General features: G+C 37.7%; 1 protein-coding gene across 1 annotated transcript in view; it reads left to right on the forward strand.

The window, feature by feature from the left end:
- TLK1 (tousled like kinase 1) overlaps window positions 1-26,337 on the forward strand; it is a 152,576-nt gene that overhangs the window by 96,871 nt on the left and 29,368 nt on the right. Inside the window, exons 9-12 of the mRNA XM_079782054.1 lie at window positions 941-1,051; window positions 1,161-1,297; window positions 5,707-5,895; window positions 15,102-15,168. Of these exons, the coding sequence (XP_079638180.1) occupies window positions 941-1,051; window positions 1,161-1,297; window positions 5,707-5,895; window positions 15,102-15,168 (504 nt within the window). The remainder of the gene's footprint in view (window positions 1-940; window positions 1,052-1,160; window positions 1,298-5,706; window positions 5,896-15,101; window positions 15,169-26,337) is intronic.

Genomic DNA, 26,337 nt, shown 5'->3' on the forward strand with positions numbered 1-26,337 from the left:
GTCTTAGAGAAATGTAAAATCAGTTTTTCAAGTTACACACACAATTTGTTGGGGTTTTGTTTGAATTGCTCCTGATGCAATGCTGAGGAACTATTGGTGCCAAATTCCATTTATGTTCCTGAGAAAGTATCTCATCTGCTAGCATTTTTTAATTAACATGGCACTTCCTTTTGCCTTTCACCATGATTGGCCTATACCTATGGTTCTCAAAGTATTATCCCCAGATCAGAAACATCAGCATTACAGAGGAACTTATTAGAAATAAATTTTCAGATCCTACCTCAGGTCTACTGATTCAGAAACTGTGGGGATGGGTCCCAATAATCTGTGTTCTAACAAGCCCTCCAGATTATTTTCTGGTCACTATACTAGACTAACCAGACTCATCTCCTGAGTTTAGAGAGAGGCCCCTTCCCTGAACATGTGGCTGCCTGCAGAGTCAACAAAATTGGTGTGTTTTTGTCAAGAAAGGTGGTGGGAATGTTTAGCTATTAAATAGGCATCTACAGTGTCATCCACAAATTGAAGGGAGAAAATTGTTTATTAATTACATAAGATGGAAAAGAATCATTCATTTTTAAGTGTTAGATACTTGATATACTATATTTCAATTATTTTTAACTAAGTTAGTTAGATGGCATTGCCCCTATTTTAAAAATAAGACAACTGAACTAAGATTCAGATAACTTAAAGAGTGGATTTGAACCTATGGAGTATGGATACAAATTCCATTTACTTTCCATTACACAGTCAAGCAGCATTTAACAGTACTACCCCATGGTAAGCAGGTGTTTTTCAAAAAATTTTTATATCATATTTAAATATATAATCTTACTAATCCTTTTTCTTTATGTAATTTATTCAAAATGTTGAAAATATTCCAAAGTGTATCGTAAATACAAATTGTAGATCTTTTCCATTTTTCTACTTATTCTTGTAGGCTAACTGTGATCTCAGACGGCAAATAGATGAACAACAAAAATTACTTGAAAAATACAAAGAACGATTAAATAAGTGCATATCAATGAGCAAGAAATTACTTATTGAAAAGGTAAATTAAAAGTTCGATAAAATTTTCCTTTTACTAGCCCCGTTTGCCTTGTATACTTTTAAATTTTAAATGAATATCATTGAGCGCTGATTTTTCCTCCTTTTTTCAGAGTAACCAAGAAAAACTGTCAAGCCGGGAGAAGAGTATGCAAGACAGATTACGCCTTGGACACTTCACAACAGTTAGACATGGTGCTTCATTTACTGAACAATGGACAGATGGTTTTGCATTTCAGAATCTTGTGAAGTTAGTCATTCTTACATTTTAAAAAATTTAGTATTCCTTTGGGTTTTCATTACTTTCAATGATTATAAATTTGGAATTTTGTTCTACATCTACTCTTACTACTCTTTGAGATCATAAATTTAGTACATTTGAAAGGAACATGAAACAAAGATAAATTTAGCTTTAGCAGACTTCTTGACCAGTTAGCATTCATCTATATATGATGTTTTATGATGTATGTAGCACTCATCTACATATAATTCATCTACTATGATGTATTATTCTAAATATGACTTTCTGAAATACAAACTGACCTATCTTTATAGATAATTTAGAAGTAAAAATGTTGAAAATTTAATTTTTATTGGAAGATTTATATCTATATGTGGGATTTTCCTGCTTAGTTTTTTTTTTTTCTTTTAAATATGTTTTTATTAATTTCAGAGAGGAAGGGAGAGGGAGAGATAGAAACATCAGTGATGAGAGAGAATCATTGATCTGCTGCCTCCTGCATGCCCCACACTGAGGATGGAGCCCACAACCCAGGCATATGCCCTCACGTGGAATCAACTCTGACCTCCTGGTTCATAGGTTAATGCTCAACCACTGAGCCACACCGGCCAGGCAATTGGTTGATTCTTGTATGTGCCCTGACTAGGGTTTGAGCCTGCAACCTTGGCATATCGGGGATGATGCTGTAATCAACTGAGCTACTGGCCAGGGCACATATACATATTTAACCCTTTGCACTCACTTGCTTTTTTCTCGATTCCTTTATTCTACTCGGGATTTAATTTTTTAAATACCCCAGATTTTACAAAGCGCGGCAGTAGAATAAAAAACTGGAGTTTCTTTTCATACAAACTTATTTATTTGGATTTTTTTATATTTCAAATTATTGATACATTCAATAACCATCACACTCGACATCTGAGTGCAAAAGGTTAATGTCAATCTGTTTATCAGTGTATATCAGTTATATAACCCAAAGTATTTGGAGAATGAGAAGAGAAATAAAAATAAGTAATATTAAATTAATAGGCTCTAAATTGTATGGTCATTCCTAAATAATCAGGTATTAGCTATCTATTCATTCCAATAATTTTTTACTTTCCATAGTTGAAATGATTTAATTCTACTTTCAATTGAAAACTGGATTAAAGTCTACTCTTGAGATTTTCTCACCTCTTCTACCTAGGTCAAGCATGTCAAACTCAAAGGCTAACACGGACCAAATAAACAAGGTTTAAGTTTATGTGGGCCGCAAAAAAAAAAAAAAGCTTCAATTTTCATAGAAACGTAGGTTTATTTTGATGGAGACATGCTGAGTACAAAGGGATGAAATGAGTAATCATTAACATAAAATAATAGAACATTTTAATAAAAATTAATATTTTTTTCTTGAACATTAACTTACCAGACACTGAGTAACTGCACAAATTCATAAGCGTAATGCAAATAAAGCTATTTTTCTTGTTCTCCGAAAGCGAAATATTTCCTTTTGTGCACACCAAACAAGTCAGTCCAAGACTAATGACATGGCAATCGGCTGCTAAAATATTCGCTGCTAGTATTAGTGGAGAGAAATGGTGCGCCTATGCTTAAAGGAAATGAATGTAACACGATTATAGTAATCTGTCATTAGCAAATGTTGTAGTTTGCTATTAATAACTAGTGGCCCAGTGCACGAAATTCATGCACATTAAAAGGGGATTAATTAGAGAAAATATTTTAATATTGCTATTTGCCCTTTCTCTATAATAGAAGTGTCAGAGATGAAAGAAAATTAGTAAAATGTATATGAAAATCTTCCTCCTGTCAGAGTCTGGGGCACGCCGTGGGACCCAGAGTCAAGTCCCCGCCTACTCGTGGCGCCTCAAAATCATGCCAGACCCAGCTGGCCCCACCCCCTTTGGGCGAGATCCAGACCTGGCCAACCCCACTCTTGTCAAGCCCCACCCGGTTGGGGGTGCAGCCTCAGGGCCCCATCAAGCCTCGCAGGGTGGGGGACGCAGCCTCAGGTCCCCCAGTGCACCCTCAGGTCCCCTAGCCGGGGCGGGTGGTGCAGCCTGAGGTCCCCCAGCCTGAGCCAGGGTGGGGAGCATGCCTTGAGGTCCCCCATCAAGCCCCAACATGTGGGGGATGCAGCCTCAGGTCCCCTGTCCCGGCCCAGCATCATGCAGCCTCAGGTCCCTGCTGATTACTCGTTAAGGCTCGTTACGGGAACTCGTCCTCCCCTGTAGGTGCAACCATCTTGTGTTATGGAAACCCCACCTCTGCTGTGGGTGCCGCAATCTTTGTGGCAGCGTGATGGTCAATTTGCATATTCCCTCTTTATATAGATAGATTATCTATAACAGGATATTGTAAAAATTAAGTTATGAAATTTTTATTAAAACATTTCTTACATACCGTTATATTGGCTGGGCAGCAAAAATATTCGTTGTGGGCCATATGTGGCCCATTGGCCGCGAGTTTGACATGCTTGACCTAGGTGATTCTTGATTCTTGATTCTTTTACTCCTACTGTATTTTGCTGCTGTCTGGCTAGGACCACAGGAAAAGGAAATGCTTGTAAAGCCAATTCTGCATCAGCAGAGTAGAACTTCCGTAGTTCTGACTTGATGTGGGTGAGGGAACAAGGAATTGAAACATTTGACTTGTCCTAAAACTAAGTATCATTACTATGTATAGTTTTAAAGTTTTTTTGTTAGCAAGGATATGATTATTACAACAGTTTTATTAACTTTTTCTCATACTCATAATTGAATATTATGGTGAGTTGACCCCAAAGGGAACAAGGTTACTATTGGAATAAGTTTAAGGTGTTGTATGATGGGATAGTTTACAAAAGCTTCTCAGTTATCTACTTAATGCTTTGGTCAAATTGCTAAAATCTCCAACCTATATTTTTGTAGATCTTATATCTACTAGTTTCTAGAATTAGTATGCTTTAGATTCTTGAATGGGTAGCAGTAATAATTTGTAGTTTTATTAATTGCCCATTTTTTCAAAGCCATGCTAATTTTTTTTGTTTCCTTTCTTTAAATTATCAAAATTTTTTCTTTCTAAATTTCTTAAAATTGAGGTCAATTTGTGTTTTCTTTCAAAATATCACTTGCTCATTCCCAGAATTTTTAAAGAGAGATAAACTTAGAAAATAATACTTTCAGGTTTATATTTGCCTTCTGTAAATTTTTTTGCAAACACTAAGTAATGCGATGCATGTATAAAATCTCCTCCATACTTAGTTCTTCTTTTTTAATAGCATGTGTATTTATTTCATTCAACAAATACAGGAGTGGGCAAAAGGAGGTTTTCAATTATGAGTATGAGAAAAAGTTAATAAAACTGTTGTAATAATCATATCCTTGCATGTCTTTTTTCCATACAAATAACTGAAAACCTACTTTGGCTAATTTTTGTATATTTTTGAATACCCAGTACGTACCAATCCCTATGTTGGACACTAATAATAGAAGTGTAATGTGCTAATTAGACCGGACAGCCGAATGACCTTCTGGACGTCCTTCCCAACAGCCTCCGGGGAGGGGGCCAAGGCAGAGGCGATTAGGGGCTATCAGGCAAACAGGCGAGCAATTAGGGGTGATCATGCAGGAAGGCGATTGGTTAGGGGCCATCAGGCAGGCAGACGAGTGGTTAGGGGTGATCAGGCAGGCAGGCCAGCGGTTAGGAGCCATAGGTCCCAGATTGCGAGAGGGATGTCCAACTGCCAGTTTTAGGCCTAAACCAGCAGTTGGACATCCCCTGAAGGGTCCTGGATTGCAAGAGGGTGCAGGCCAGGCTGAGGGATGCCCCCCCCCACCCCCTGTGCATGAATTTTGTGTACCAGGCCTCTAGTCTATATATATAAAAGCCTAAGCAACCGGTCGACTGAACGACCAGTTGCTATGACGTGCACTGACCACCAGGGGGCAGACACTCAACGCAGGAGCTGCCACCTGGTGGTCAGTGTGTTCCCACAGCCAACCTCCCGAGGCTGGCCAACCTCCCTCGGCCCCAATAGCCAGCCAGGCTGAGGGACCCCACCCATGCACGAATTCATGCACCTGGCCTCTAGTAAGATATAAAATAGATGTAGTATCTGCTCCCATGAAGTGATGTAGTCCAACCAGACCATTCTGATCAAGTATCTATAGGAATGATATTTGCTAGAAAAGAGTAGGTAGATACCATGAGAATATATATAGCAACACATCTTTGCCTAGTCTAGGGGGCTTAACAGATGAATACCCCATTTAGAAATGGATGTTTCAGATGAACAGTGAGTACCAGTTGGTTCACAAGAGAGGGATCAAAAAGGAACAAATCTGTGTTATGACCTTTTATGTTTATTAATATATTTTCATTTTTTAACGGTGAAAAGTAATGGAACATTAATAAGGTTTTTTACATTTATTTTTATACAGGCAACAAGAATGGGTGAATCAGCAAAGGGAAGATATTGAAAGGCAAAGGAAACTTCTAGCCAAACGCAAACCTCCCACAGCTAATAATTCTCAGGCACCCTCTACCAACTCTGAACCAAAACAGAGGAAAAATAAAGCAGTCAATGGCGCAGAAAATGATCCCTTTGTTAGACCAAATTTACCGCAACTGTAAGTCTCCCATTTTTAATTTTCCTTTTTTAAAATTGTAGCCAGTGAGCATGAATGTTAGTAATGGATGTTATTTATAATTAAACTAATACTTAAGTAGTAATAATAATTTTAGCCAGGAAGGAAGGTAGTATTGAAAACTTACCTTTAAATTAATAATAAGCCCCAAATACCTGAATTTTACTTTTGTAAGTGGAGATTTATTAATCCTCTTTAAAAAAATGGAGACTTAGGTAACTAAGAGACTGGAATCCCTTCTTCATGTCTGAGTGGGTTAGTTATTCATGTTCTTTTTTCTAAGAGAATGTTAAATAATATATAGCTGCCATACATTTTCTCAACCTGTGGAAGCAGTACATTGTTCTCTAAATTTTTTGCTTTAATGCTGCATAACTCTTTATAATTCAAGGGACAAAGACATTTTTTAAAAATAGTTATGTGATTATCAGATAATTTTGAAAATACGGAAGAACATAATAAAACAATATAGATCATGATCTGATCCCACAGAGAACACCATTGTTAAAATGGTGATATATAATAATCCTCCCTTATCTGCATTTTGCTTTTCTCAATTTTAGTTATCCATGGTCAACCATGGTCCAAAATATTAAATGGAAAATTCCAGAAATAAACAAATTACAAGTTTTAAATTGCATGCCATTCTGAGTAGTGTACTTCAATCTCACACCAGCCCACTCTGTCCCACATGGAATATGCATCATCCCTTTGTCCAGTGTGTCCACACTCTATCCACTGCCTGCTCATTAGTCACTTACTAGCTGTCTTGGTTATCGGATCAACTATTGTGGTACGTAGTGCTTGTGTTTAACCCTTACTTTACTTAATAATGGCCCCAAACCATAAGAGTAGTGATGCTGGCAATTCAGATATGCCAAAGAGAAGCCTAAAGTGCTTCCTGAGTGAGCACATTCACATAATAGTTATTACTGTATATTATAATCGTTTATTAATTTCTTGCTGTGTCTAATTTATAAATTAAACTATCATTGGTATGTATGTATAGGAAAAACATAGTATGCACAGGGCTCAGTGCTATCCATGGATTGAGCATCCACTGGGGGTCTTGGAACATATCCCCTATGGATAAGAGGGGAATAATACTGTACAGATGTATCTAAACTTATTTTTCTATTCTACAACAATTTTCAAAATACACACACACACACACACCCTGTTTGATGTTTTTTATGGGTGTATTCTTTTTCTCCTTTCTTGAAAGATAATGTTTTATCTATGCTTTGAATCCCATTTCCTATATCAAGGACCTCTTCTGTTAATATCTTCATTATCTTACTTGTTCAACTTTTTGTTTTCTCTCTTTTAGAAAACAAAACAAAAACCTCCCCCTCAATTATAAATCCCTCTGGTCTTCATTTTCTATCATCTTTATATTTTGACATCTTCTGCCTCAAGATTTCTCCTTTAACTGAAAATTTTTTAAAGATTATAAACTATCTCCTTGATGGTAAATGCAATAGACATTTGAGTCTTTAACTTGGCAGCATTGAATATAGTTGCATCTTAACTTTTTCTTAAAAGACTTTTATTGTCTTAGTGTTTGAAATACCTTGTTCTCCTCATTTTCATTTAACTTACTTGGCTACGTCTTCTTGGTCTCTGTTATGGGCTGGACATCATTTTCTCTACCAGTTTGTAAAATGTAGGTGTTTTTTAGGGATCTGTTTTATGCCATCATACATCTTTCTATTTCAGTCTCTCTCTCCCTAACCGTACACGCACACGCACCTTGTCTTTTTCTGTGTTCTCTCTATTAGTAAATGGTTCTGCCATCCTCTCAATGCCACATGCTAGAATTTTGGTTGTCACCCTTAACATTTTAGATCAAGATTTTTATCATTTCCCACTAATAAATAGGTGCTTATAATCTTATCTTTCCAAGTCCATCTCAAAATCTACTTCCTTCAAATCTTTCCTAATTTGGGTGGCTATGTAAATCATAATTAAAACATTTGGCTATCTTTTTTAATTTAGCAAATGGTTTACTTTTTGTAAATTTGTTGTTTAAAAAAAGAGTCGATGGGTAGGTGAGCAGTTATATAGAAGAAAGTGTATGTTAGCTTTAACTCCACCCTAATAGACACCAAGTTGTTCTTCTATAGCTTAAATGTACCCATTTATGTAAGTCCCCACTGATACCATTCTATCTCAAGTTATTGGCATCTCTTATTTGGTGGGGTTTTTTTACACACACATCCCCTTTCAACTTTGATCTTGTCCTCCAATCCATTTTCAGTTGTAAACAGTCATTTTTTTCCAGATAAAATTATGATCCTTCTGTTCTCTTCTTTAGAACCCTAACATAGCTCTCTGTTGTTTGAATGATATTAACATAGCTTATAAAATAGTTTTGATCTGACACTTTCTGACCTCTCTAGCCTCAATTACTGTTTTCTTATATGTCTCATCATGTAACTTTTATGTTTCCTTCAGTGGTCAAGATAAAATTCACTCTCATGAAAACCCTCTCTAGGCCTTCTTATTTCTCTCTCTATCCTTGTTCCCCAGCATCTGCCCTGTGTATCCTATGTTAAAACTCTTTTAGATCTCTAAATGGACTATGCTTTCTGTGCCTTCATGCATCTGGTCCTTGCCCTTCTTCACCTCTTTTCCTATTCATCCTTAAACACTTGGCTCAGATATCAATTTCAATAGAAAGCTCTCTCTAACTAACCTTTTTTCTTCCTAGTTTTCCCCCTTCCCATCAAGTCAGATGCCTATGGCCTTTTGTACATTCCTGCCTATATTGTAACATTTATGTCACTATTTTATCTTTATACATAGTCTCAGTTCTAGCACAGTTCCTGGCATATGGAAAGTGGTAGGTAAATACTAAATTACAATCCATAAGCATTTGATTTTCATTTTCTCTTATTCAACAGATCATTTTTTTTCTAGTTTGTTACAGGTGTTTAGCTTCCTGCTTACCTCCAAGATGGTAACAGCTGTAATTATAGTTTAATAATCATAGACTTGTCTCATTTCCATCCCATTTTATTGCATATGTTGACTTAAAACTAACCCTGAAGTTATTCTGTTATGTGTTCTTGGAGTGGCAAACTAAGTGATACTACACAGCAATTTGATTACATTCTTATGCAGAAGCAGATTTAAATAGGGGGAAAACCACAAAGCACTTTGATTCATGTATATTATAGTTCGATTTTAGCAGCCATACTCTGCAACTGTCTTCTAAAAACTCCTTTTGAATCATTGTTCAGTGGGAAGTAGGCTTTGCCTTGTGTGCAGAATATCTAATATAATTAGAATAGAGATCATGAATCTTTAATGATTTTTCTATGAAGAAATTAACATAGAAAATGAAGTTACTACTATGTACTGGTTAGAACTTTAAGCCCTATAGTCAGACACATGTAGAGTCCAACCTTGCCTCTTTCAGGTTATTTTTGGTAAGCTGTTTTTACCTTTTAGAGCCTTCCTTTCCTCACTTATGAAAGTATCTACATTGTAGTGTTAAAAGATAATATGTGGTAATGTATGTAAATATTTGCATCATTCCTGGCTCTTAACTAAGTTTCAGCTATCAGAAAGATTCAGTCAAGTTTTTAAGGTAGTTGTTTCTATGTTTTATTATATAGTTCACATAGCTAATATTATCCTATCTAATAAAGAGGGAATATGCTAATTGACTGTTATGCCCTCAAAGATGGCAGTGCCCAGTCCCCTCAGCCCCACCGGGGTGGCAGGCATGCGGCCCAGCCGGGCCTGCCCCCAGGCGGGTCCAGCCGCTCCACACGCCTGCCTCCGGAGTCCCCCAGTCCCGTCAGCCTCCCCAGCCGCCTAGGGCCAGCCCGAGGCGCAGGCAAGCCTTGGATGGCAGCTGCCCACGGTCGGCCAAGGCTTGCGCTGCCGGCAGTGGCAGCAGCAGAGGTGTGATGGGGCATCACCTTCCCCTGATCACCGGGTCTCCTCCCTCCCCTGAGGGCTCCCGGACTGTGAGAGGGGGCAGGCCGAGCTGAGGGCCTCCCCCGTCCAGTGCATGAATTTTCATGCACCAGGCCTCTAGTCTATAGATAATGTCTAAGTGTTTCTTGCATTAATTGTACATTATTAATATATTTTAATGAAGATTTGGACTTCAGCCCTGGCTGGGTGGCTCAGTTGGTTGGAGCATTGTCCCGTATACCAAAAAAGGTTGAGGGTTCGATTACTGGTCAGGGCACAAAACATCTTACGTGGATGTTTCTCCATCTCTCTCAAATCAGTTTTTTTAAAAAAATATTTTTTTTAATTGATTTCAAAGAGGAAGGGAGAGAGAGAGATAAAACCATCAGTGATCAAAGAGAATCATTGATCGGCTGCCTCCTGCACGCCCCCTACTGGGGATCAAGCCCACAACCCTGGCTTGTGCCCTTGACCAGAATCAAACCCAGGACCCTTCAGTCTGCAGGCTGATGCTCTATCCACTGAGCTAAACGAGCTAGGGCTTAAATCAATTTAAAAAAATTCTCCAGTGAGGATTTTAAAAAAGGATTTTTCATGTTAAATACTGTGTATTTTAAATTGTTTTGATTTTATCTATGTATTCATAAGAAATAAAGTGGTTATTTTGTAACTATAAAGGGTTCAAATCACTAGGAACATACAGTAATTCTAAATTTGTATGTACATAATATCATGGACTTAAGATAAATTAAAAATTGATAGTACTTGAAGAAGATATTGACAGATCCGCAGATCATAATGGGAGATGTCAACACACACATTTCTTAGTATAGAACATGTAGATAAAAATAAAATGATGCAAAACAACAAACATTTGGGTCTAGAAAATTTCAGTGTGATTAATAAACTTAACCTAATGGTCACATCCCCTAACCTCTGCAGAATATATATTCTTTTTAAATGTGGACTTTTATAAAAATCGCCCATGCTAGGTCACAAAGAAAGTCTCAACAAATTTCAAAGTGTTGAAAGAGTTTGAATAAGATAAATTGTTTTGTCCTTATATGTTTGGTAGACTCATGGGTGAAACTTAAAGGATTAGAATGAAATAGAGTATGTACTGTGACAACAGTAGAATTCAGCTAAAAGTCAATAACAAAAAGGATTTCGGAAAAGTAAATGGAAATGAAAAAATATTTTTAGATGAATGGCAGTGAAAGTGCTACATAGCAAAATTTGTGAGATAAATCTGAAACAGTATCTACAGGGATATTTATATTTATAGCCTTGTATACACATATAGGAAAAAAAGAAAAACTAAAATTTTATATACTAAGCATCTATTTCAGGTAGGAAGTGAGTAGCAGAATTTGCCCAAGAAAGAAGAGGAGAAACATAATAACAGTAAGCAGACATATGATACAGAGAATCAATCCCATAAAAGGAATGTTTGTTAAAAAACAAAAAAACACTGATGAAATTTAAAAAGAGAGAAGATAACCATTATCATGAATGAAAAAAGGAATATTCTACAGTCTAAAGATATTTAAAGACAAACATATAAATGGGTTAAATTTGAAATGGATAAATTTCTAGAAAAAGACAACTTAAAATTGACAGGAGAAATAAAATTTAAATAGTTCTGTAACTATTAAAGACATTGAATCTGTAATTAAAATCATAGATCAAAGAAAACTCTGGGTACAGATGACTTAATCTATGTAGCCTGCTACCCATTTAAGGAAGAAATAGTGTCAGTATTTTAATAACATTTTTGAAGAACAGCTAAGGCAGAAATAATCTCAATTTATTTTATTAGCCCAACAAAATCTTGGTGTCAAAATCAACCAAGACTGCACAAGGAAGTAATGTTATAGGCTGATTTCACTTATAGAAGTAAATGCAAGCCCTGTCTGGTGTGGCTCAGTTGGTTGAATATTGTCCTGTGCACCAAAAGGTTACTGGTTTGATTCCTGGTCATTGTACATGTGCGTTCAGTCCCCAATATGAGGCTTGCAGGAGGCAGCTGATCCATGTTTCTCTCCCTCTTCATTCTTCTCTCTCTAAAATTAATTTTTTTAAAAAACTTTTTTTAAAAAAAAAGCACTTTTGTCATTTAAAGAAAAGTAAATGCAAAAATCTTAAATAATTAGCAACCTAAAATATATTAAAATGGTAAATCTATCAAGACCAATTTATTTTAGTAGGTATGCAAGGTTGGTTTAACATTAGGAATATCAATGTAATTTTCCACATAAAGAGAAAGATTATATGATCATCTTAACAGATGCCAAAATAAGAAACATTAGATAATATTCAGCGTTGATCTGTGATTAAAACTCTTAGCAAAAAATCAGTAGTTAGATAACTTTCTTAATCTGCAGTATGTATTCATTTTTCTTTTTTGTTTCATCTCTACATGCTATGCTTTTGAGAATGTGACCCTCTATCTGCTGTTTCGTCTTCCTGGCATCTTTCTTTTCCTTTTTAACCAAGTTCAGATGTTACCTCTACTGTGCTTTTTTCCAGTTTCCTTCAGATAAAAATTTTTTCTTTGCTTTGTTTACTCATAGCTCTATTATCCAGGATAATCACCTTATTTTAGGGTCAGCTAATTAGCATCCATTAATTCCATTTAATCCTTTGCTATGTAAGGTAACATTCACAAGTTCCAAGGTTTGGCATTTAGCATCTTTGGGAAGCCATTATTCTGTCTACCATAGTATTCCCTCTGACCCAAGATTCACATCTTTCCCACATGAAAAATATATTCATCTATTCGTCCTATCCCAACAAACCCAAAAACCTCACCCACAATACAGCATCAACTCAACATCCAAAATCTCATATCTCTTCAGTTCAAACAGTAGAAATCTCATTGTCTAAATCTGGTATGGGTGAGTCTCTGTGTATAATTCACCCAGAGACACAATTCCTCTTAATCTGTGAACCTCAAGAAACAGGCTTGTTTCAAAATACAGTGATGAGGACTGACATAGGATAACAGTTTCCAGCTCAAACAAAAAAGTAAAGGAGTCATTGATCCCAAGCAGGTTCAAATCCATCAGACAAACTCAAACTGGATTTGGTTTCAAGGTCTGCTAATAATTATTTGTGGCTTGTGGCTCTGCCTTCTGGATCCGAAGTTTTGACAACAATTCTGAGTCTCCTATGAAGGTTATCATATATTTTTAGCTGAGTAGCCTGCTTCTTATTTGTAGAATTTTGGGGATGTGACAGACTTTCATGTTATATTCTCTGTCCTTTTAAATCCAAACTGATACTGTTTCTGCTGTATAAAGGTTCTTAAGAATCTTGTAGATCTATGTATGAAGTAATGATTCATTCATTTAGACAAGAGGATCTTCCACAATTCTTTTCTAAATAATCCTGTCACTATTTTGGGCTTCTGCTGAGAAGGCTGAGGGGATCTATGAGTCACACACACCACTCTTCATCTTGTTAAAGACTATGTGACTGAATATTCTGGCCTCTCTGGGATATTAGCAAAAGATTGTCCAGCTACACAATCTTTTCTTCTTTTTCTTTTTCTTAATAGAAGCTTTTCTGACAGTGAACCTCAATTTTAGTGTACTTCACACTTTGGGTATGATGAAAATTTCTTAAGCCATTAAGTCCTGATTCCTTATTTTTGAATATTTGTTCCCTTCATTTAGCTCTCATCTCACATATTAATAAAAACAGCAAGAAAAAACTAGTCTATACCTTCAACACTGTTTTTCTTTAATTTTATTGCATTTTGGGGGGTGACATTGGTTAATCCTAATATATAAAAACCCAGGTTCCGTAACAACCGACTGAAGGCTCGACCAAATACTGGAAGTCAGTCCTGCAGTCAGTGCTGGGTTGCCTGCGACCCAGCACTGACTGCTGAAGGGGCTGCAGATCAGGCCCGAAGAGAGAGGCAGGGTCTGATCTGCAGCCTCCGTGGCAGCTGTTGATCAGCCGTTGCCTCTCTTTCTCTCCGGGCCATTGGGGGCAGCTGATCAGGCCCGGAGATAGGCTCAGAGACGCTGACTGGCATAGAAACCGACGAATCAGAAACAAATCTGGGTGAAGTGTGAGGAGCCAATGGCTGCCTAGGAGGCGGAGCTTTTGATGCTGACTGGCATAGAAACCGACCAATCAGAACCAAATTGGCCGGCAGGGGAGGGCCGTTGGGGGCAAGATCAGGCCAGCAGGGGAGGGCCGTTGGGAGCAAGATCAGGCCTGCAGGGGAGAGCAGTTGAGGGCGAGATCAGGTTGGCAGGGGAGGGCCGTTGGGGGCGAGATCAGGCCATCAGGGGAGAGCAGTTGAGGGTGATCAGGCAGGCAGAGGCGGTTAGGGGTGATCAGGCCTGGCAGGAGAGAGCAATTGTGGGCGAGATCAATCTGGCAGGGGAGGGCAGTTGGGGGCGAGATCAGGCCGGCAAGGGAGGGCAGTTGGGGGCGATCAGACAGGCAAGGGAGAGGAGTTGGGGACAAGATCAGGCCGGCAGGGAAGGGCAGTTAGGGGCGATCAGGCAGGCAGGCAGAGAGGTAAGGGGCGATCAGGCAGGCAAGCAGAGGGGTTAGGGGCAATCAGGCAGGCAGGCAGAGGCAGTTAGGGGCAATCAGGCAGGCAGGTAGGTGAGCGGTTAGGAGCCAGCGGTCCCAGAATGTGAGAGGGATGTCCGATTGGAGAGGGTGCAGGCTGGGATGAGGGAATCCCCCCTCCGTGCACGAATTCCATGCACTGGGCCACTAGTGAAATTATATAGATTTCAGGGGTACAATTCTATAATACATCATCTGTGTGCTGTACTGTGTGTTCACCACCCCAAATCAGGTCTCCTTCCATCACCATTTATCCCCCCTTTGCCCTCTTCTTCCTCCTCCTACCCCACTTTCCCTCTGGTATTCTCCATAGTGTTGTCTGTGTCTGTGAGTTGTTTTTTCCTTAATCCCTTCACCATTTTCACTGAGCCCCTCCCTGCCAAACCCTGCCCCTCTGACAGCTGTCAGTCTGTTCTGTATCTGTGTTTATATTTTGTTTTGTTTACTTTGTTCATTAATTTCCACATATACATTAATTCATTGTTCTATCTGTAAGTATATATATTCTGAAAAATATTTTAAAGGACATTTGCCTTATATATTTTGGGTTGAAAGTTGTCAACATTTTGTTACTTCCATTGGATTAACTTTACATAGCTGGTTGTTAATAAGAAATAATAAGTATTATTCTTAATATCTAGAATCAATTTTATTTTTGACAGGTTGACTTTGGCAGAATATCATGAACAGGAAGAAATTTTCAAACTTAGACTAGGACATCTCAAAAAGGTATGTGAAACATCTGTTGGATTTTGTTTGTTACCAGAGGTTGTGGAGAGTTGTGTTATATGTTTCTTATTAAAGAAATCAAATCTTAAGAAAGAAGAGAAAGTCTCTAAATTAAAAACTTTTAGACCAAAAAAAAAAAAAAATGGCATTACATTTGCTTGTTTATGTTGAGTATATTAAAATAATATTCCATTACCTTGTATCAACTTAAAAACATTGAGATGCTGTTCTTGTGGTGAAGTAGTGATTCCTGGCCAGACTTCCAGTCTTTTTTTTTCAGACTTCCATTCTTAACATTACTTTGTTTAAATACTATTTTACTTGTTTATAAGCTGACATGCTAATCACTTCATTGTTTTTACAGTTTATATTTTTTATTCAAACCATTTCCAAAAAAACATAATACAGTAAATTTCCCACCTCAATTTTACTGACAGATGTAAAATTCTTTTTCTTTAACCCAGCTTTTTAAATTATGTTTTTGCTTGTCAGATTACTGAAATGTTTTTTTATCCTCACCCAAGGATATGTGTTTTTTGTGTTTTTTTTTTTCGTTAATTTTAGAGACAGAAACATTGGTGTGAGAGAGAAACATCTATCAGTTGCCTCCCTTATGTGTCCCAACAGGTGATTGAACCCCCAACCTTTTGGTGTACGGGACAATGCTCCAGTTGTCTGAACCACCCTGCCAGGGCATAGATTACTGAAAGTTTTTTAATAGGCTAAATAATAGTAGAAATTGAATTGGTGAGCTAATTGAAGATAGTATCTCGGAAATCTTCTCCCTAGGATAGGGTGAAATAGGACAGAGAAACCCATTCTGGTAGCAGCTACTATTCACGCTATGCTGTTTTGTTTTTGCAATTCCATCAACATGCTTCATACCCATGCCATTTAATTACAGGGAACAGAAAAAAGTTATAAGAGGGTATGTGTCATGTTCTGATACGTTTTGCAGAAGTGGGACCTGCCTCCAGGCTCCAGGTCAGTGGGCAGTGACTATGAGGACATTAAATAAATAAATAGATGATAGATAGATGATAGATAGATAGATAGATAGATAGGTAGATAGATAATAAGTAAGTAAGTAAGTGTATATCTAGAAACTTTGCATTAGTGTTCTTTTACTGTGCCATATATCTGTCTATGCTCCTGCTCAGAAAAGTCTCCACCTAAACTGCTTGAATAGTAAATTTATTCTGGGTGTTGTGTTTTGTTTTTAGTTCTTCATTCTTTTCTATTGTAATTATTGACTGTTTCTCCTGCTTTTGGAGATACAGTAGACAACTTCAGTCTATTCTCTGTAACAGATGGAGTTGTAATGGGACTATAGAAGGAAGAGGGGATTTTGTAATATAGCATGAATATAAGTATTTGAGTGCTCACCTAAGCTTTTTGGATAATGAATTCATAGAGATCTGTGTGTGGTGTCCCATATAAATATTTAGCAGTTATTTTCTGATCAGCCTTTCATGATAATGGGACAGTATATATATATATATAAAAGCCTAAGCGACCGTTTGACCGGTTGGTGCACACCGACCACCAGGGGGTAGACGCTCAATGCAGGAGCTGCTGAGCTGCGGTGACTTGGCAGCTGCAGTTCTTAGGTGATACACCTGGAACCAGAGAGGAGGGAGCCCGATTCCAGGGTGCATCACTCGAGAACCGCCCTCTTGCAATCCAGGACCCCTTGGGGGATGTCGGAGAGCCGGTTTGGCCCAATCCCTGAGGGACCCCACCAGTGCACAAATCCATACACCGGGCCTCTAGCCCATTGGCTCCCCACTTCGGGTCTGGCTCCCCACTAGCCTCTAGCTCATTGCTGAGGTCGTGGGTCTGGCCCTTACAGAAACTTTTCGACTTGATTAGCTAAATGATGAGATGTGCAGGACCTACTGGCTGCGGCCCACACATCCGGCTTCCGCGCCGGCCCATCCACTTAATATCGATTTCCAGTGGAGGCAGCGAATTTTCCCACTACCACTCTCGGCTGGGAAACCGGCCATGGCTTTCCTCATTTCAGTCAGAGAGTAGTGCCAGCAGGTAACCTCTGGGGAGGGAAGGAGGCGAAGGAGCAGCTCAGGTGGGAAGAAAGAGGTTCCCACTGCCACCGGACTCTGGGTGGAAGGTCCTGGGCGGGAGCCTGACATTGAGCAGGGTCCCTAGGCCGACTAGATTCCAGGCTAAGTAAATCCCGTTTGCTAAATAATTGCATTTTGCATCTAAATGTCTACGAATTGTCAGTTACCACCAAACTTAGCATAAAGTGAGATGAAAGAAGCGAGACAAATACAGAGAGAAAGTGACATAATATTGGGAGAAGAGAGGAGGGAGCCTGAATCTGGGGTGCATCACCCGAGAACTGCCCTCTTATAATCCGGGACCCTTCGGGGGATGTCGGAGAGCCGGTTTAGGCCCGATCCCCTCAGGCCAGGCCAAATGACCCCACTGGTGCACAAATCCATGCACCAGGCCTCTCGTAAATATATAAGTACTGGTTTAACTGGAGGGTTTTTCTTTTCACATATAATAGTAAACTTCAAATTACTCTTTCTAAAGATGAGATTTTACATCTTATTTTTTGAAAACCTAATCTATAAAATCTGAAATTATAAAACAGTTAAATTGGGAATCACTTATTTGTATTAGGAAAAATACTTCACTTTTTAAAAGGCTTCAGAGGAGGGTTTGGTTTTGGTTTTGGTTGATATTTAAAACTTTCCTAGTACTTTTAAAATATTCAGTTTCTTTGAAATACTTCTGTTTTCTAAAGTGAGGTAGGTATATGTAGATGTCTAGATATTACATAAACAGTTGTGAACTGTTATAGAATATTACACCTTTTCATCTAACTTTTGTTATTCTCTTTCCCATTGCTTGACTTCTCCATTTTTTTAACTTACTCATTCTTTTTAATAACTGTCCCCTCTATAATCTTTTTCCTGTTTTATTTTTTCAAATTTACTGAGCAGTTTTAGATTTCTAACTTTATCTTCTTCTTAACCAATTTACAACATTGCTTTTCTTTGACATCCATCCTGGGATATTTTGGGGGATTGAATGAACTAGTAATGCTGGAACATACTCTCATGTCTTGGATTCTCATTTTCTTCTGAGAGACTATTTTGGGTGAGAAAAATTGAATCCATTTTAAAGAAAGGTGCTAGTAGTACATAGGTAGAAAGAACAAAATTGAATAGGTAGTGTCACCTTAGAACAAAAATAAAAATACCCTGCTTACCACTGGGTATTAATTTTTGAATTGTATAATTAAAAATAATAAGCATTAAGTTACATATTTTAAAAATAAGTTATCTAACATTCTAAACCACAGTTGAAAAATAAATAATTAAAATCGGTCATTCTGTTTTCTAAACAGAAGGTAAGAAGGTTTATTGTACACTTTTAACAGAGAACAAGTATGACTTAAAAAATATGTTATCACTCTCTTACCAGCTTCCTGTGCTCCTGGGTTTATTAAGCTGACATCAACTGTACCTCAACTTGTAACTATATAGCTTCTACCCTAGGCTGGATCTGATCTGTGAATATTTGATGTCCATGTAACCCTATGGCAATTCACTTGTGGTGTGTCGGCTTAGAGTTTAGATTTGGAGCCCGGCATACTCTTGCATTAGCCAGGCTGAATCTTGCTTTCGCTCTCCCTTTAATAAACACTTAGAGTTAAAGCAAAATTATTGGGTTAAATTTGTTGGCACAGAAGGAGAAAGCATCCTCCTTTGAGGGAGCTCATGCTATTTGGACATATGAGACTAGAAGGACTTTGTATTGAAATGAATAATTTACGATGTGCATTATATTTCATAAGTATAATAATTGAATAAGTAAGCAAATATGAAAATGTGTGTTTATCATTGAATATGTCATAAAGTTCACATTCTGTGCTATTCTAGAGGTTTAGAAATATAAGTTCAAAGCTGTTAATGTGATAGAATAATGAATGAGTGTGAAGCAGAAACCTCTAAAACTAAGTCTATGGCTAAAATAAGCAGGTATTTCTGGTTACCACCAAATAGTAAATTTAATCTTATTTATGGCATATTAGTTTTATCTCCTGAGATTAGGAAAATCACTGTGCAGCATCACCTTGGTTTTAATATATCAAGAATTCTTTAATTTATTGTTACTTATTATCAGTTTATGAAATCATTGCTCTCTCACTGAGTGACTTATTTTCACACTGTGCCTGATACAGGCATGAATCAAGTTCTCATTTCAGGAAAATCACATAATATTACATTTTATGGACTTTGAAGTTTAACCATTCTAGAGTGACCAATAATGTTAACTTTTTGAATGCCAAGATATGTATATGCTTTGTCTAAATTAATATCACTAGTAACTAGCAAAGCTTACCTTTTCTCTTGAACCTTTCTCACTCCTATTTCAGTAGCAATACACAAAGGCTTTCTTCCTACATTCTTTTTGTTGTAGAGGACAGCAAGTTGATTCTTTGTATTCAGAAGAATTAATTCTCTTGTAGCTTTCTTCCCATCTCAGAGTAGTGGGAATGTTTGCTTTTTTTTTCCTTCCAGAAACATGCTATTTCATTTTCATCGCAGATCTTTATCTGAGAGTAGTTAAGTTTTTCACAAACACATATACTCTCTTTCTCTCACATATTACTTTCCTTGGGTATTCTATTAGAGATTGTTATATCAGCTAGAATGTTTTATTATTAGTTGATATATTTTACTTTTCACTCAATTTATTTTTAAAGGTCAACAGAAAACACATATTTTTAAAAAGTGTACATATTCTAACATAATTTTACCTTTTATATAGTTTAAGGATATAACAGAAAAAAACTGATCTAATAAAATATATGGAGACCACACAAATTATTTCTAAAACTTTTTTTTTTGTTAGTCCTCATCCGAGGATATTTTTCCCACTGATTTTTAGAGAGAGTAGAAGGGAGAGGGGGCGGGGGGGAGGGAGAGAAACATTGGTGTGAAAAAGACATATTGATTGGTTGCCGCCCACATGCCCTGAGCTCGCCCTGACTGGCCAAAACGAACCTGCAACCCAGGCATGTACCTTTGACTCTTACCTTTAACCAGGAATTGAGGGACCCTCTGGGGCTCGTTCTAAGCTCTAACCACTGAGAACACTGGCCAAGACATTCCTTAAACATTTTTTTAAAACAACTTTTGTGCTACTAGTAATTATTTACACATTTTTCCAGTTACCACTTAATAAAAGCTTATAGTTATAACGACAGTAATTTCCTATCTTTCAAAAGTTGTTCCTTTGAGGCAAAGCTGCTTAACTATCCTTTTTATGCCACATTTGGAACCTGTGGATTTAAGGAAACTAACAAACCATATACCAGTTAGCTTTTATGGTTGATTCTGTCTTAATTCCAGTCTTTGATAAATTCTAGTTATAGTAAGGCAATTTGTCTTTGTGATTTGAAGAGTTCTGCTAGGTTGTTATTTGTCTATTTCAGAACATTATTCTGGAATTCAAGAAACTACGTGGGTGTGCTTTCCAAGGATTGTTGTTTTTTATCCCTAAAAATCCATCTTCCTTGTAATAGATGCTCTAAAAGTTACCAATCATAATACCCCAAAATGATAAGAATTTTGAAAGTTATTAGGGCCAATAACTATGTCTTGCCACTGCTATTTATTCAAATTTGTGATGTGAACAGCATGTGGATATGTGTTGCTCTTTATTTTTTAGTTTTGTCGATCATCTAGATTCTAAACATTGATTAGTTGGAGAGAATGCATGTAGAAGATTTGACATCTCAGAATGCAATATTGAATAGTGTCAATAGGGATTGGCTTTAGTGTATGTGTGAGAGAGAGAGAGAGAGAGAGAGAGAGAGAGAGAGAGAGAGAGGAGAATGGGAGAGATTTGTAAGCCCTGAATATAAATGCCAGAAGTTTTTTTGGAAAAACATAACCAATTTGTAATTGAAACAGGATTAGTCAAGAATCATCAGCACCAACACAGATGTGTCTTTGCAGATCGAAGGAATCAGATAAACAATTTGCAATCATCTCAATCTCTACTAAAACAAAAATCGCATCCAACATGCCACCTGACACCATTTCTTTCTCTCTCTCTCTCTCTCCTTTGCTCCTTGTGATGTGGCATTCATCTCTCCTTGTGCCTTCGTTCTGAAGAGATAACAGTATAGCAACAACTCTGCCACTGAAATCCTGTTCTCTGACCGATACTGGCACCTGCAAAGAGCAACAACCAGTGACAGGCAGCAGCAGCATCAGTATTATATCTTCCATGATGAAATCTTTACAGGTCAAGAACAAGCACACCACTTTTCTCACTCCTTCACAGTGGACCATGCAACTAGTTGAAATGGAAGACAATGGATTTGTCTACAAGCCTTTTGAGCAATGGAGAATACAGGGCATTGATTTTAGGTGAAATGACCCCCAAGTATTCTTTAAATTTGATATCTCCTTTGGTCTTCCTTTCTAGAATACCATTGTCATCTGACTTATTCTTTGTGGTCATACCTTTGTATGACCACAAAGAATAAGTTTGCACATGTGACATTTCTGGTCACTTTAGGTTTGAATAAGTATACGAAAATAATGAACAATAATATAATGCTAGAGGGGTTCATCTGTACACCTTTATATTCATGACCATGGCTGGAAGAAATCTTTTGGGAATTCTTCTGTCAGTTAAAGCCACAACCACATTGTACATTATGTTTCTCTAGAACATAACACATGATGCTATTGTGTAGGCAGTAGTTTTCAGTGCAAATATAAAAAATGCACTTTACTAGGAAAAGGCATGGTGAAGCCCATGGAGAATGTTACGGGGGTCCTGACTTCTTGGCATGCGTGAGCAAGAGAAGTACCAAGAAGAGTGTTGGCAGTTCTAAACTTTGTTCTTACTACTACTACTTCCCATTTAAAAATTAGTATTCTGTAAAAAAGGACTCCCAAGAGAACGTAGAACTAGCTGTAGGTAGGAAAACTCCCAGTATTTATATTCTCCCTCCTACTGTCATTATAGACCTGCAAACATATTCCTGGCTCAGTGTTTCTTAATTTGGTAGTAGATGTTCTGTTACCAAAGTAAAACCATGGTGTTCAGTATTAATTTATCTAGTTGTATAGGCAATGGAAATATGGAAAGAATCTTAAAAGTCATATTAGCCACTTCTCAATCAGAACTATAACTCCATGTCATTTATGTGCATGTGTGTAGAGTCTGGAAGACTGGGCTTTTACCATTATTGTGTTAAATCTTTTCAGACTTAAAAAACAAACACAAACAAACATGGAATCCACAAAAATCCAGGAAAAAAAAGGGTTAAAGGGAAGCAGAAAGCTGTGAGAAAGGCTACAATATACTCTGCTAAGGCACTGTACCTGTATGTGCTAGGGTTTGTGTTAGCACCCCATTAGTGTTTACATCAGGAATTTCACACACCCCCATACAGTCACTGTAATTTGTTTCAAAAGTGTACTAAATATTCTAAGCATTTCAATTTTGCCAGTCAGTTGAATTGTTATATTTATACTAGAGGCCCAGTGCATGAAATTCGTGCATGGATAGGGTCCCTAGTCCTGGCCTGCGATCAGGGCAGTTCAGGGCCTTCTGGCTGCCGACCAGGGCCTCCCTTTGTTCCATGCCACCCCCTGGTGGTCAGCGCACATCATAGTGAGCAATCGAACTCCCTTTCGAACTCCCGAGGGGACACTTTCATATTAGCTTTTTATATATATAGATGCTGTTGCTAAGGTAGGATTTTGTTTGGTTTTAAATAGAATGGGGGAATTGACGGAATCAATGTCCATTTTAAGTTATTCCCAATTAGGGGTTTTAATATAAGTATTTATGCATTTAAAGAGAGAATAAAACACAACTCCCACCATTACTTGCCCCCCCTCCTCCAAGAAGGAAATGAAGTGCAGAGGGAAGAAAACATTAAGGTTCTAAAATAATTGTCTGAGCCAGTTAAACACACCTGAGGGAGATATAGTAGCTCCTGTAATAACCAGCTCAATGAGCAGTTAGGGATGGGAGTGAAGAGAACATTTTTATACTTAGGAAAGAACCCTGCTGCCCCAAGAATTTCATAATTTTGTCCTTTCTCCTCAGTCTACACAATCATACTCAACAGAAATAGGACTACGCACAAGTAGTTTCAAATATGATTTCTACAAATTTAGACCTGCTGTCTAGATGGTCTTTAATTCTTTTCTGCACAACCATTTCCATTAGCTTTTAAATAGTGCCTTTTGTTAATTTTACCTTTCACTTTCCTGGTGATAAACTTTTAGAATGACATAAGTAGTTTATGTAATGAAACTTAATTTGAGGACTTAGAAATGCTAACTTTTGAGGGATTAATCGTTTAGTGTCCATTACTAAACGATTTGAGTGTTAAACGTTTGAAACCTCATTCTGAACTAGTTTTCCTAGACCAAGTAATGTTATGTGTTGAATAGACTATTCGAAGTGATATGCATTTCTTTGCTTCCACCATATTTGTAATATACCACACGTAATTTCTTTTGTTTTAGCAACTCTCATCGATTATAGGCAAGCTGAGAACGTTACAACAAAATAACTTTCCATCTTATCTTGGCTTTACAGAAAGGCAGCTCTTTCAAATTGAGTTTTTTTGTTTGTTCGGGTTTTTTGGGGGCGGAGGGGATGACATGGAATATACTAGTACACTCAAGATTTGCCAAAGAAGTTGAAACTAGTACATTCAATTTTTTCAGGAATGTATCGGTTTGACATGTGAAAATGTATTTTATAACTCTTTAAGCATTTATAGCTTAATGCCTATATATCCCACCTTTCTTTTTAAAATTGCCATTACGAGAAATGCTCAAAAATACCCCAAATCCACCTAGCAGTTTTAACCTGGCATTTACAGAGATTCTACTTTGCTGTAATTTATTTTTGGCTTAAAATGTGAACTAAGGGGATATTAAATTGCCAGAAGAGACTTTGATTACAAATAGAAAGCATTCCTATGCTAAACATCTGGCAAAGGACAAGCTTTCTAGTTAAGTTGCTATGAAATTTACCTTCCATATAAATTTAAAGTTAAATATTTTGGAAAGTGGTGTGTTTTGCAGGCTACTCAAACAATGAGGCGATACCGAGATCTGTTGTATACTTGTATGACTTGGTTTTTTAAATATAATTTAGAATATTAGAGCTTATTTTAAAATCCTGTTAAAATAGCTATAGTGTGCTAGGTGTAGCAGTTAATAATGCGGATTTTTTCAATAGATGGAGTTACACATGTTGATATATATGCAATTTGATATGTATGCTGTTTTGTTGTATTGACAACAAGCTTCAAAACTTCATATGTCAAATTTGCTGAAGGTGTTAACATCATAGATATTTTTACACTTAAAAATGTCAAATTTCGTGCCACAAAAAGAGCATTTGCGGAAAGTTATAATTCATTACTTTATTTTGAAGAAAAGTGCTGCTGAATACTTCGGAAAGCTTATGGTGAACATGCTCCATCTCAAGATACTTGTGAATGCTGTTTTAAACACTTACTTAAAAGTGATGATTTCGATGTGAAAGACAAAGGATGTCCAGGTCAACTGAAAAAGTTTGAAGACCAACAATTACAAGCATTATTGGATGAAGATGGGTGTCAAACTCAAAAACAACTTGCAAAAAGATTAAACGTTGCTCAGCAAACAATTTCCGATAGTTTACAAACAATGAGAAAGATTTTCTTTCTTTTTTTTTTTTTAATATATTTTATTGATTTTTTACAGAGAGGAAGAGAGAGGGATAGAGGGTTAGAAACATCGATGAGAGAGAAACATTGATCAGCTGCCTCTTGCACAACCCCTACTGGGGATGTGCCTGCAACCAAGGTACATGCCCTTGACTGGAATCGAACCTGGGACCCTTGAGTCCGCAGGCTGACACTCTGTCCACTGAGCCAAACCGGTTTCGGCCTCAAGCAATGAGAAAGATTTTAAAGGAAGGAAAATGGGTGCCACATCAACTGAACGAAAGACAAATGGAAAACCGAAAAGTCATCAGTAAAATGTTGCTTCAATGGTACGAAAGAAAGTCTTTTTTGCATCGAATTGTGACTGGCGATGAAAAGTGGATTTATTTTGAGAATCCCAAATGCACAGAATCATGGATTGATCCAGGTCAGCCATCAACATCAACTGCAAGGCCAAATCGCTTCAGAAAGAAGACAATGCTCTGCGTTTGGTGGGATCAGGAAGGTGTGGTGTATTATGAGCTTCTAAAACCAGGTGAAACTGTTAATACTGATCACTACCGAGAACAAACAATCAATTTGAACCATGCTTTGATCGTGAAATGACCAGAATGTTCCAGAAGACACAGCAAAGTAATTTTGCTTCATGATTACGCACCATCACATACTTCAAAACCAGTTAAAGACACAATAAAAGATCTTTCCTGGGACTGCTCCAGCCATGAAGACAGAAGAGAAACAGTCCAGAGATGGAAGACGCTGACGACGCCTTGCCATACTAGCAGTCAGCAGCTGTGCTCGCTGCAGGTTGCCCAGGACCAAACCAGAGAGGGTCGGACCTGCATTACCACCATTTGTCCACCATCCAGAACTGAAATATCATTGCTGACATGTACACATAAGGAACTGTTTAACATTGAAATTGGGACTCAAAAGAACTGTAGCCCCAGAAAGAAACTCACTACAGACTGATTCATTTGCCTCTCAGCATAACCATTATTGCTTGTCTCATTTTCGATTCTTATAAGTGTATTTCTAATAGCACATGATCTCACTCATCTAGGGGAAATAATGAACAACATAAACTGATGAACAAAAACAGACCCGGAGACAGGGAAGCATCGATCAGACTGTCAAACCTCAGAGGGAAGGTAGGGGAGGGTGGAAGTAAGGGGGAGAGATCAACCAAAGGACTTGTATGCATGCATATAAGCCTAACCAGTGGTCACGGACAACAGGGGGGTGGGGGTATGCGTGGGGAGGGGTTTGGGATGGGAATGGGGGGATGAGGACAAATACGTGATACCTTAATAAAGAAATTTAAAAATAAAAGATCTTTCCTGGGAAGTATTAACCCACCCACTGTATTCATCAGACCCGTAGTCGGCAAACTGCGGCTCACGAGCCACATGTGGCTCTTTGGCCCCTTG

Source organism: Cnephaeus nilssonii (assembly GCF_951640355.1).
Source record: "Cnephaeus nilssonii genome assembly, chromosome: 10".
Lineage (NCBI taxonomy): Eukaryota > Metazoa > Chordata > Mammalia > Chiroptera > Vespertilionidae > Cnephaeus > Cnephaeus nilssonii.